Source organism: Notothenia rossii (genome assembly GCF_949606895.1).
Source record: "Notothenia rossii genome assembly, chromosome: 9".
NCBI classification, from domain to species: Eukaryota; Metazoa; Chordata; class Actinopteri; order Perciformes; family Nototheniidae; genus Notothenia; species Notothenia rossii.
The window spans coordinates 1,933,671-1,946,951 of NC_136907.1; the positions used below are offsets into that span (position 1 = coordinate 1,933,671).

Sequence of the window (13,281 nt, forward strand, 5' to 3'; positions counted from 1 at the left end):
TACTGCTACAATTAGACACTGCGCCCACTCTGTTGCCAGATTTGAGAGAAATAAGCAGGTCTATGAAAACAAGCCCCAAAGAAACACATACATGATGTTCTGTAATTTGAAACCAAAACTAAGGCCTCAGGATGACTTTAAGACTTGAACATGGTCATTTTTGTTTTGTAACATTGAATAAAAAAAAAATAAAAAAATCTCGATCCCCGATTTTTTTCTCCCGATTCCGATCTTTTGAGAATCACGTGATCAGCTCCGATCCCCGATCACGTGATCGGATCGGGACATCTCTATTTTCACACAATCGACACAAAAATAATCACAACATATTTGGAAAATGTAAAGTAATTGTCCATACAATCTGAAGATGTGATGCTTCTCTGTTAAATATCAAATAGTGGTTGTTACTACCTTGTACATTTGTCACCATATTATGGACTTAAACAATAAGTTGAGAAACAAACAAACCGATAATTGATCAAATAATTAAAAGTAGCAGTGCCAAATAAAAAGCTGTTGATGAAACAATGTTCTAACCTCCTCCTCTCCTCCTTCTTCTCCCAGTCTGCTCCCAGTTCTCTAAAGGAGTGTACGCCATCATGGGTCTGTACGACCGGCGGACGGTGAACATGCTGATGTCGTTCTGCGGCTCTCTGCACGTGTGCTTCGTCACGCCCTCCTTCCCCGTCACCACCAACAACCAGTTCGTCCTCCAGCTGAGGCCCCCGCTGCAGGAGCCCATCATGGCCCTGCTGGAGGCCTTCGGCTGGAGCCGCTTTGTCTACATGTACAGCCCCGACTCAGGTGAGACCTTTACCTGAGAGGTTCAGAGATGGCAACAGTCCACACCTCCTTTCCTCAAGTAGAAGTACAGATACACGTGTTTAAAAATACTCTGGTGAAAGTAGAAGTACTGACTAAACTTCTTAACTCAAAGTAAAAAGGCTTTGAAATGTACTTCAGTAAAAAGTACCCATAACTAGCAGCTGTTTTAAAGAGTACCTGACCTCCCTTTATATTAATAGAACAATAATGTAATTGTTAGCTAATGAATGTTTCCATGGTGACCAACGGCAACATGACAACGTTTCCATTGGTCCCTCTTCTTTAGAGAAGACCAGGAAATGATGGATACACGGATCGTGTTCAAATCAATAGGCACGCAATGACTCTGAATAATAATGATCACGCCACCAAACACACATTCAGACTAAAGGAACCAGCCTGTTTGGAAAATGAGAGAAGTAGAAAGTACAGGTATTTGTGTTCAAAGTGTAAGAAGTAGAAAGTACAGGTATTTGTGTTCAAAGTGTAAGAAGTAGAAAGTACAGGTATTTGAGTTCAACATGTAAGAAGTAGAAAGTACAGGTATTTGTGTTCAACATGTAAGAAGTAGAAAGTACAGGTATTTGAGTTCAACATGTAAGAAGTAGAAAGTACAGGTATTTGAGTTCAACATGTAAGAAGTAGAAAGTACAGGTATTTGAGTTCAACATGTAAGAAGTAGAAAGTACAGGTATTTGAGTTCAACATGTAAGAAGTAGAAAGTACAGGTATTTGTGTTCAACATGTAAGAAGTAGAAAGTTCAGGTATTTGTGTTCAACATGTAAGAAGTAGAAAGTACAGGTATTTGGGTTCAACATGTGTGAAGTCAAAATAAAAAGTGGTCAGAATAATAAGTAGTGGAGTAAAGTACTGATACCAGAAAGATATACTTCAAGTAATGAAGTTTTTGTACTCCACTACTTCCCAGCACCAGAGAGGTTACTTTACCTTCTAAAGGAGTACAGAAGAAAGAGATGTGACAAGAGGAGCTTGTTGTAATATTTTGACACATTTACTCCCAAGTTTTATTTTCAGCAGATATGGAAACACATAAAAACATGTCACGAGGGTGTCAGCTTTTTACCTCGACTCCCCATGCATCCTTTTACTGGAAAAACTCTCAGACTTCCACAGCTCGTCCCTCCCTCACTGTGTCTCTAACTGCAGAGACAGAATCCACACACAAACTGTGACTGTGAGTTTATCTGAAGTCCTGCAGTGAAACAGAAACAGAATTAGCAGCAGAGCAGTTATCCCCCCCTCAGTTTCATCTTATTGTCTTCTCCATCTGCCCAGAAACCAATGGTGGAATTCTTTCTAAAAGAACACTGTGTAACTGTGTGTCTAATGTTATCTGCAAAGTGACAGGTTTTACTAAAGGGGTTTTAAAACGTTCCATAAATCAGAAAAGGCTGCAATAAAAAGTTATGTTCTGCGTGTCTTAGGAATAAAGTGTGTGTGTGTGTGTGTGTGTGTGTGTGTGTGTGTGTGTGTGTGTGTGTGTGTGTGTGTGTGTGTGTCTGTGTCTGTGTCTGTATCTGTCTGTCTGTCTGTCTGTCTGTCTGTGTGTGTGTGTGTGTCTGTCTGTCTGTCTGTCTGTCTGTCTGTCTGTCTGTCTGTCTGTCTGTCTGTCTGTCTGTCTGTCTGTCTGTCTGTCTGTCTGTCTGTCTGTCTGTCTGTCTGTCTGTCTGTCTGTCTGTCTGTCTGTCTGTCTGTCTGTCTGTCTGTCTGTCTGTCTGTCTGTCTGTCTGTCTGTCTGTCTGTCTGTCTGTCTGTCTGTCTGTCTGTCTGTCTGTCTGTCTGTCTGTCTGTCTGTCTGTCTGTCTGTGTGTGTGTGTGTGTGTGTGTGTGTGTGTGTGTGTGTGTGTGTGTGTGTGTGTGTGTGTGTGTGTGTGTGTGTGTGTGTGTGTGTGTGTGTGTGTGTGTGTGTGTGTGTGTGTGTGTGTGTGTGTGTGTGTGTACAGCTTCAGAAGATAGAGAGGAATGAAAGTGGACAGTTTGGTGTGTGTAAGATATTTCCACTGAGTCAGGAGAAGAAAACATGTAGAGGTAAAGAAATAGGAGCACTTTAGAGAGAAAAATTGGTACAAATCTGACAAAAAAAGGTTCAAATATTTCAAAAAAATGAATTCAAGAAATGATATTCAACAAAATGTAATAGTTGTCATAGCGATTCTGAGGAAGGGTTTCAAGGGAAGGTGAACATTTCCGACAAAATGAAAACTATTTAATGAAAAAATGTAAGAAAGCATGGACGAGAAAAGTCACATATCTGGAGAAAAAAAGAATTTAAAAAGAAAAACTGTTATAAAATAGAAAGATAGTTTTAAGGTCATAAAAAAGTTTGTTTAAAGGAAGAGAGTCCTGAGTAGAGTTCTGAGGAAACATTCTTTTAAAGCTTTCTGGCGTGTTATGTTTAAAAATGATCAAACAGATAAACTCATGAGGGTTTTTTAATTAGTCCCAAAAAGGTCACGAGACAATATCTCGACATGTCTCCGTGCATTAAAGGATTTTAAAGGAACATTTGCACAGAGGGAGTATTTTTGCATGTATGCGGCACTACCTTTTACTCAACCTGACTCATCCCACAGTAATCGCTCTGTTGCCATGGATACAGCCTGCAGCACAGTGTGCAGTGACTGCTGCAAACATACAGTGGAGTTACAGTGAAGTACAGTACCCCTCTTCCTCTCTGACCACTCCATCCACATGTTGCTTCCTTTCTTCTCTTCATAGGGTTCATGGAAACCCCACACAACTCAGCTTGAGAGACGATGCAGATATACAAACACAAAGGTTCCTGTAAACATCCAGAAACATCTCCAGCAACTTGACAACAACACATGCAGCATTTAGAGGACATTCAGCACCTTGAGGAGACATGCGCAGCGTTTACTACAAGCTGCAGAAACCAAACGCTGAAGAAGCTCAAACACAACGGAGACCAGGGGACACTAAAGAGTGACGCACACAGCTGGGAGACCAGGGGACACTAAAGAGTGACGCACACAGCTGGGAGACCAGAGGACACTAAAGAGTGACGCACACAGCTGGGAGACCAGGGGACACTAAAGAGTGACGCACACAGCTGGGAGACCAGGGGACACTAAAGAGTGACGCACACAGCTGGGAGACCAGGGGACACTAAAGAGTGACGCACACAGCTGGGAGACCAGGGGACACTAAAGGGTGACGCACACAGCTGGGAGACCAGGGGACACTAAAGGGTGACGCACACAGCTGGGAGACCAGGGGACACTAAAGAGTGACGCACACAGCTGGGAGACCAGGGGACACTAAAAAGTGACGCACACAGCTGGAGACCAGGGGACACTAAAGAGTGACGCACACAGCTGGGAGACCAGGGGACACTAAAGAGTGACACACACAACTGGGAGACCAGGGGACACTAAAGAGTGACGCACACAGCTGGGAGACCAGGGGACACTAAAGAGTGACACACTCAACTGGGAGACCAGGGGACACTAAAGAGTGACACACACAACTGGGAGACCAGGGGACACTAAAGAGTGACGCACACAGCTGGGAGACCAGGGGACACTAAAGGGTGACGCACACAGCTGGGAGAACAGGGGACACTAAAGAGTGACGCACACAGCTGGGAGACCAGGGGACACTAAAGAGTGACACAAACAACTGGGAGACCAGGGGACACTAAAGAGTGACGTACACATCTGCTTCAACGCACGCCGCCGTGTGGACGGGCCGTTACACATTGGTACAAGAGATGGTTTGTTCCATCTGATGTCTTCCTGCTGAAATCTGTCCTTCACTGGCTTCCAGTAACTGCTAGAATCCACTTCAAGACACTGGTACTTGCGTACCATGCTGTGAATGGATCTGGCCCTTCCTACATCCAGGACATGGTTAAACCTTACACCCCAGCACGTGCACTCCGCTCTGCATCAGCCAAACAGCTCGCTGCACCCGCACTGCGAGGGGGACCCAAGTTCCCGTCAGCAAAAACACGTGGGTTTGCTATCCTGGCTCCAAAATGGTGGAATGAGCTCCCCATTGTAATCAGGACAGCAGAAAGCTTACACATCTTCCGACGCAAACTGAAAACTCATCTCTTTAGACTCCACTTCGAGCGATAGAATTACTAACAAAGCACTTATATACTAATAAAGGGCTGGCTTTCTAAATGCCAGTTGAGTAGCACTTGAAATGTTTGGCTCTATGAAACCTGATGTACTTATATGATTCTGTTTTCTTAAAGGTTATATCTTCCTGGTCGAATGCACTTATTGTAAGTCGCTTTGGATAAAAGCGTCAGCTAAATGCAATGTAATGTAATGTGTGTTCCAGCATTAACGGTTTGGCCCTGTGTCTGCTCTATATTAGCCCTGATTGTGTCCTGTGTCCTGAGTTGCCCCCCCCCCTGTTATATTGGCCATCGGTTGGGTTGGTCTTGTCCCTAAGTTAATGTCTCAGTTCTTAAATCTATGTTGGCCTCATATTGGACCTCTTTTTGCCCGGAATTGGACACGTTTTGGCACCAAGTTGTCCTCTTCTTAGCCCTCTGTTGGGCTTATTCTGGCCCTAGGTTGACCTTGTTTCTGGACCTTTGTTAACTCTGTCATGGCCCTAGTTGTTGGCCCTGTGTTGGCCCTGTGTTGGCCCCTTGTTGGCCCTGTTGGCCCTGTGTTGGCCCTGTGTTGGCCCTGTGTTGGCCCTGTGTTGGCCCTGTGTTGGCCCTGTGTTGGCCCCTTGTTGGCCCTGTTGGCCCTGTGTTGGCCCTGTGTTGGCCCTGTGTTGGCCCTGTTTTGGCCCAGTTGGCCCTGCGTTGGCCCTTTGTTGGCCCAGTTTGTTCTGTGTTGGCCCTGTGTTGGCCCTGTGTTGGCCCAGTTGGCCCTGTGTTGGCCCTGTGTTGGCCCTGTGTTGGCCCTGTGTTGGCCCTGTGTTGGCCCTGTGTTGGCCCTGTGTTGGCCCCTTGTTGGCCCTGTTGGCCCTGTGTTGGCCCTGTGTTGGCCCTGTGTTGGCCCAGTTGGCCCTGCGTTGGCCCTTTGTTGGCCCAGTTTGCTCTGTGTTGGCCCTGTGTTGGCCCGGTGTTGGCCCTGCTGTAACAGAGCTGGTTGTGTTCTAATGAGCTGAGGACAGATGGAGGCTGTAACTCTCCTGGGAAAAACACTCAAACACTTCTGAGGACTCTCCTCCTCCTTTCTTGTCTCCGCTTTTTTGTGCATTTTATTTTCTTCTTCTCATGTCTTCTCTTTTTCCTCCTGTATCATCTCCCATCTCTCCCCTCATCTTCCTCTCCTCTTCCTCTCCTCTTCCTCTTCCTCTCCTCTTCCTCTCCTCTCAGTGCAATAACAGTAAAGGACATGCATTCATGGTGTTTATGTAAATCAGATGCAGAATATAGCACAGTGTCTCTTTCTCTATTTGCTGTATTCCTGGAGTTACACTACATCACGAACACACACTTGACTTGTTTTGCTCTCTGTGTGTGTGTGTGTGTGTGTGTGTGTGTGTGTGTGTGTGTGTGTGTGTGTGTGTGTGTGTGTGTGTGTGTGTGTGTGTGTGTGTGTGTGTGTGTGTGTGTGTGTGTGTGTGTGTGTGTGTGTGTGTGTGTGTGTGTGTGTGTGTGTGTGTGTGTGTGTGTGTGTGTGTGTGTGTGTGTGTGTGTGTGTGTGACTGGGCTGAGTTAATGAGCAGTTACCGATCAGAGGTCATCACCTCTTCTCTCTTTCAGCACCACTTATCAGCTCTGAATGTGTGTGTGGACGGAAACATGTGATGGAGTTAAGGAGTAAAAGGTGCTTTTAGATAATTGATAACAGAAGACAATCTATCATCTCTAATAATATGTCTCGACACACACACACACACGCACACGCACACACACACACTTTGCCTGACTCTGAGACACTGTGTGTGTGTGTGTGTGTGTGTGTGTGTGTGTGTGTGTGTGTGTGTGTGTGTGTGTGTGTGTGTGTGTGTGTGTGTGTGTGTGTGTGTGTGTGTGTGTGTGTGTGTGTGTGTGTGTGTGTGTGTGTGTGTGTGTGTGTGTGTGTGTGTGTGTGTGTGTGTGTGTGTGTGTGTCAGACAGTAACTTTGAAGTTCCTGTTTCACTGTCTCTCAGTTCATCTCTCTCTTCTCTTTGAAGTCTATCTGAATTTTGCTGACTTGACATCTGAACACTGTGTGTGTGTGTGTGTGTGTGTGTGTGTGTGTGTGTGTGTGTGTGTGTGTGTGTGTGTGTGTGTGTGTGTGTGTGTGTGTGTGTGTGTGTGTGTGTGTGTGTGTGTGTGTGTGTGTGTGTGTGTGTGTGTGTGTGTGTGTGTGTGTGTGTGTGTGTGTCCTGTAAAATGCTGATGGTATTACTCTGTGTGTTGACTCATTGGGTTGTGAAGCAGAGTAGAAGGCATTTAAAGGATTTGTGTTGACCATTAGGGTTTAGAATAACTCCATTGGAGTCCTTTATTACTTCGGGAACAAAGTGACATCACAATGTAACAGTCACGCTCCTACTGGCTAGCGCTCCAACATATGTACGTGTCGTGATAGGCTAAGGGGCGGGACATCTCTAAACTGGTTGACCAATCACAACAGAGCCGGCCAGCTAACCAATCAGAGCAGACTGGGCTCTGGTTTCAGACAGAGGGTGAAAAGAGGTGATGCAGCACAGGCAGTATGAGGAAAATGAAGAGCTTTCTGAACCTTATTATGCTTCTTTCTGGTATTCTGTTTTACTCATTGTACTATATTTAGCCTTCTCATTTCATTCTTTTCTTTCCAAAAATACATTGACTTATAAAAACATTAGTCCCACGAGCCTAAAATATAGTATGATAATAAAAACTAACACATCACGAAAATGCTACTTATTTTACATTCAAGCCCACACACGTCTTCCCCTTATTAAAACATCAGGTAAAAAGCATCCCAGTTGTGAAGCGTTGACCCGGGAGAAGGCTCAGGCAGATGGCGACATCACAGCTTCTCTCCCTCCAGATCCTCAGCGTCTCACATGCAGATTATCTCAGTGTTGTGTCTGAGCCGCGAGGCTTTGAAACACACGACTGGTTCACATGTTTATTGAACAGCAGTCCTGCGGGAACTTGTAACCATAAGAACATTTTCCTTCTTCTCTCTTGATTTCTTACCTCACTAAACTTTCTCCTGTTGGTCTCAATCTCAAGTTTTCTTCAACACAGCATCCTGTTTATTAAATCAATGATGCTCCCATTCAGAGTAAAACAGATAACATTTTTGCACTTTCGGTTGTAGCTAACTCCGCCCTCTTGTGTCACTTCTGGACGCGAAAAAGCCAGAGGGTGTCGGCCCAAACGGAGATGGATTCAACCAAAAAAGCCACGATTTATTAACGGTTCATCTCTTGTGATTAGGTTAGCTCGCCAAACGTATTTAGACATTATTTTTATTACAACATAAAAACATTTATATCCAACAATGTGGTCTGTGTTTGCGTCTAACAAGTGTTCCCTTGATGGAAGTAAGTTGTTACATTTCTATCATCAAAACTTGTCTTGTTCACGTTCAGTTGTCTTTTGGTTCCATAAAAACATGGCGACTGCCAAAATGTCAAACTCAATATGGGTTTAACCAAATCTCCTCTGGTGAAGATCAGCTTAAAATACAAAAAGTCCTTCAGCATGTTGTTCGTCATCAGTATTCTGTTCGTGTATTCTAGAACCCTGAAGGCAGGAGAGACTGAAAAGAGTCAAGGGAAGCTTATCAAAGTGAACAGCATTTAATTACACAAAAGACGCGGTGGTGTACAAATGAAATGTGCGAGTGGCCGCTCTCCCCCCATGCGTCCCGTCTGCCCAGGTCAGGGGAAGAAGACGTCAATTATTGGCTTGCTCTTCCTGTTGTCATCTGAGGTCTTCTCCTATTGGCCAGCGTCGTCGAGGGGCGGGTCCAATGCAATTCCTGCCTTTTACTGTTTCTAAATTACATCATTCTGGTGTCTGTGGTTATTTAAACATTCCCTGATAAACGTTATTCAGCGGCAATAAATGAGTGCTAATCCCAGTGTGCTCAGTGTACAACATCACATGTCAGTTCACCTTCAATTCACGATATGAAAACGTAGCATTTCGCCACATGCTAATGCTAACCGGAAATGAAGAATTTTCAGAATAAATAGTGTGAACTTCCGTTTTTTTCAGAATAAAACTGATTTCAATTAAATAGTGTATTTAATTCAAATGACGCCATATCAACATTGATTTTAATTTCTAACAATTCCAACAGCAACGTAAACTGTGTCGTTGTGTGAGGCATCTCTGCAGGACAGTTTTCATCCTCCCGCTCTCCATCTGTCAGGTTTGTCGGTGCTGCAGAGGATCTTGGACACGGCGGCGGAGAAAGTCTGGCAGGTCACCTCCATAAACCTGGACTCTCTGACTGAAGCCGGGTTCATCAAGCTGCTCACAGACCTCGACATCAAGAAGGAGTTTCAGATCATCATCGACTGCGAGCTGGAGAGACTCAACTCCATCCTCAAGCTGGTAACACTGAACAGTGGATTTATTCTGAGGAATAACGTTTTCAGGGGAAAAGATTTCTGCCAAAAAAAAACACAAAAACAAAAACTCATTTAAAAAAACAAGAACAACATCAAACATGAAAAGAGAGAATAATGTTTAAGTTAAACTGAAAACTGATTGAGTCAAGTCAATTTAAGTCGAAATAACTATTTTTATATTTCTGCTTCTTGAAGTGACCTTGTGCGGGTTCATCCTGAATACATGTGCCCTTCTGTCTTAGGTTGGTGTGCTTACAGTATTGCAATCATTTTATATAACTCGTTAAAAACTCCATCATTTGCCACATCGCCTTCACTAATAACAACTTCATCCAGAATCACTTTGGAATCAGAATCCTGAGATTGAATGGATTCAAACATTTAACACAGTCCAACGCCAAGAAGAGGAAGAGGTCCAGAGGAAGAGGAGGAGAAATGTTCAAACAGCTTCCTCCAGATGTTAGTGAGCGTTCAACCACTGATGCATCCTCCTCCTCTTCCTCCTCCTCTTCCTCCTCTACAGCTGTTTATCTCCTCACCTCTTTCTAACCTCTATCCTCCTCTCTTCCTCTCCTCCTTTCATCCAGCGGAGGACACCCTCACTCTTTCTGATGGCCAATTAATTCCTCAAAGACCATTTGAATCCTCCAATTAGCAGCTGTTAAACACACACACACACACACACACACACACACACACACACACACACACACACACACACACACACACAGAGACAGACAGACAGACAGACAGACAGACAGACAGACAGACAGACAGACAGACAGACAGACAGACAGACAGACAGACAGACAGACAGACAGACAGACAGACAGACAGACAGACACAAACACACACACACACACACACACACACGCACACACACACAGATGGGGGTGATGAATGCCTAATGGATGCTTTTTATCATCGTTAGAAGCATCAGAGAAGTGTAATTAGCATCTCATTTATTCTGACTTTTCCTCAGATTGCTGCTCAGAAGAGAAACTTGAAGATGTACCACTACGTCTTCAACAATCTGGTGAGTGTTTACTGCAGGGGAGTCGTGTACAGAGTGGTGCAGGGATCACGTCATTCTGAGTGCGACCCTGAAGGCAGCAGCGCCCTGGACCAATGGGATTTCTCCATGTGATTTTGGATTATAGCAGAAAATAATATCTGTGTCCAACACAAGTTTATGATATTTACACGTTTAGTTCATCAGGATAATCTCCACTTATTAACACCACTTTATGCATTTTGAAGTGAAAAGCTAACGTTGGGCAATAAAGGAACTACAGCACGGTCACATGACTTCACGTCACCACCGCTAAGCTGAAGGAGGCTAATGTATACTGTATATCCATACTGACGTATTGTATTTTATGTGTGTGTGTGTGTGTGTGTGTGTGTGTGTGTGTGTGTGTGTGTGTGTGTGTGTGTGTGTGTGTGTGTGTGTGTGTGTGTGTGTGTGTGTGTGTGTGTGTGTGTGTGTGTGTGTGTGTGTGTGTGTGTGTGTGTGTGTGTGTGTGTGTGTGTGTGTGTGTGTGTGTGTGTGTGTGTGTGCGCTCAGGGCTTCTTGGACCTGAACATGACAGAGTTCCAGAAGCTCGGGGGCAATGTGACGGGCTTCCAGCTGGTGAACCGGTCCGATCCGACCTTTGAGAAGATCGACAAAGACTGGCTGGAGTTCGACAACAAAGACCTGAAACTGCCCCGCAGGAAACTCAGGGTAACACACACACACACACACACACACACACACACACACACACACACACACACACACACACACACTTTTTTTCAAATCTTGAAATATTATTTGAATTGTTGAACCGTTTTGTCGTCTTTTACTGATAAATGTCTGACCATGAACGTCCTCATTTACCTTAAATCAGTTTCATATTAATATTGATATTAATGTTTCCTCCTCCCTCAGTACACCGGGGCTCTGACCTACGACGGCGTCACCGTCATGGCCACCGCCTTCCAGAACCTGCGGAGGCAGCGCATCGACATCTCGCGCCGCGGGAACGCCGGAGAGTGTCTCGCCAATCCCCCCGCCCCCTGGGGACAGGGCATCGACATCCAGAGGGCCCTGCAGCAGGTCAGAAACATATACAAATACAGACTAATACACACACATACTGTACATCCAGAGGGCCCTGCAGCAGGTCAGAAACATATACAAATACAGACTAATACACACACATACAGTACATCCAGAGGGCCCTGCAGCAGGTCAGAAACATATACAAATACAGACTAATACACACACATAGAGTACATCCAGAGGGCCCTGCAGCAGATCAGAAACATATACATACATATTCAGAAATATACAGATACACTACCATATCCGCAGAAATACACAGACATGTACACAGAAAGATACACAGAAATACACAGAAATGTAAACATATACACACTAATGCATGCAGACACCAGTCAGAAAATACACAGCAATACACAAAAATATGCATACATATTCAGAAATATACACAAATACTACCATACACAAAGAAAAATACACAGAAAGATACTAAAGCATCTACTGGGCTCTGCAACAGATCAACATATACAGAAATACGTATTCAGTGTGTGTGTGTGTGTGTGTGTGTGTGTGTGTGTGTGTGTGTGTGTGTGTGTGTGTGTGTGTGTGTGTGTGTGTGTGTGTGTGTGTGTGTGTGTGTGTGTGTGTGTGTGTGTGTGTGTGTGTGTGTGTGTGTGTGTGTGTGTGTGTGTGTGTGTGTGTGTGTGTGTGTGTGCAGGTGCGTCTGGAGGGTCTGACGGGCCGTGTGCAGTTCGATGAGCGGGGGCAGCGCACCAACTTCTCTCTGAGGGTGATGGAGCTCGGCCTGGACACGCCCCGACAGGTGAGGCGGCTGCAGAGCCTCTGTGTGGAGAGGATTCACTTTAGTCAGCTCCTTTCAGTAATTAGCTCCCGCTCCTCTGATTAAAGAGAATCTGTGGAATCAGCTGCTGCAGCGCTAAAACCTGCAGACTGTCAGCGCGCTGCTCCACTCCAGGGAGGAGGAATCGTTAGGATTTAGTAAAAGTAGCAAAACCACAATTTAGAATACATTCATTTATCTGACGGTTTTATCCAAAGACACCATCAGGACTAATAATCCTGCAAGTACTTAAGCTTTGGATAAGCATGTTTAATCATCTTTACATACTCTTACAAGTTAGCGATCTAAGTATGAAGTGATTATCTGCTGTGTTCAGATCGGCTACTGGAGCGAGCGCAGAGGCTACGTGAACACGGCCATCTACAAGCCGGTTCAGGAGGAGTTCCACGGCCTGCAGAACCGCACCTACGTGGTCACCACCATCCTGGTAAGAACACGTGATGAGGTCACATCCACACGTGTTGGTTAAAGTGACGCCTGCGATCCCTACATGATCCAGGTGTGTGTTGTAAATGTTAAATGGACTGTACTTATATAGCGCTTTCTCCAGGCTGTACGACCCCTCAAAGCTCTAGATACTACGAGTCCTTCACCCATTCACACCTCCTTCACACCAAGCAACACCACTTGCTCTATGAAAGCTAACACTCACACACTCACACAGCGTTGGCCATCAGTAGCACCTCAGGGTTCAGTATCTTGCCCAAGGACACATCGACATGTTAACTGCAGGCTGGGATCGAACCAACAACCTGCTGGTTTAAAGACGACCGCACTCCCTCACAGCCACAGTCGCCCCTGAACCATCCTCTTGTGGCTGAAATAAGGGGCGGACTGGGACTAAAAATCAGCCCGGGAAACTCGAGGGCTGAGGGGGGGGGGGGTGCTAGGTGCTAGGCCCACAACACCCGGTATTTCCAATGGCCTGTCCGCCCCTGGCTGATATTGGTATTACAACATCAAACATGGCAAACAATAAACCTTCCTGTTTTCCGGTACTTCATTATTTAACATTTTTACAGACG

General features: G+C 45.1%; 2 protein-coding genes across 2 annotated transcripts in view; one reads left to right on the forward strand and one right to left on the reverse strand.

Moving 5' to 3' along the window:
• Nucleotides 1-13,281, reverse strand: part of LOC307019049 (uncharacterized protein) — a 189,984-nt gene that overhangs the window by 101,961 nt on the left and 74,742 nt on the right. The gene's annotated exons all lie outside the window — the stretch shown is intronic.
• Nucleotides 1-13,281, forward strand: part of LOC307018408 (glutamate receptor 1-like) — a gene marked incomplete at its 5' end in the record, with an annotated part of 61,567 nt that overhangs the window by 26,477 nt on the left and 21,809 nt on the right. The window contains 8 exons of the mRNA XM_079648639.1: nucleotides 565-804; nucleotides 9,146-9,330; nucleotides 10,330-10,383; nucleotides 10,915-11,073; nucleotides 11,281-11,448; nucleotides 12,113-12,217; nucleotides 12,573-12,683; nucleotides 12,989-13,146. Of these exons, the coding sequence (XP_079504765.1) occupies nucleotides 565-804; nucleotides 9,146-9,330; nucleotides 10,330-10,383; nucleotides 10,915-11,073; nucleotides 11,281-11,448; nucleotides 12,113-12,217; nucleotides 12,573-12,683; nucleotides 12,989-13,146 (1,180 nt within the window). The remainder of the gene's footprint in view (nucleotides 1-564; nucleotides 805-9,145; nucleotides 9,331-10,329; nucleotides 10,384-10,914; nucleotides 11,074-11,280; nucleotides 11,449-12,112; nucleotides 12,218-12,572; nucleotides 12,684-12,988; nucleotides 13,147-13,281) is intronic.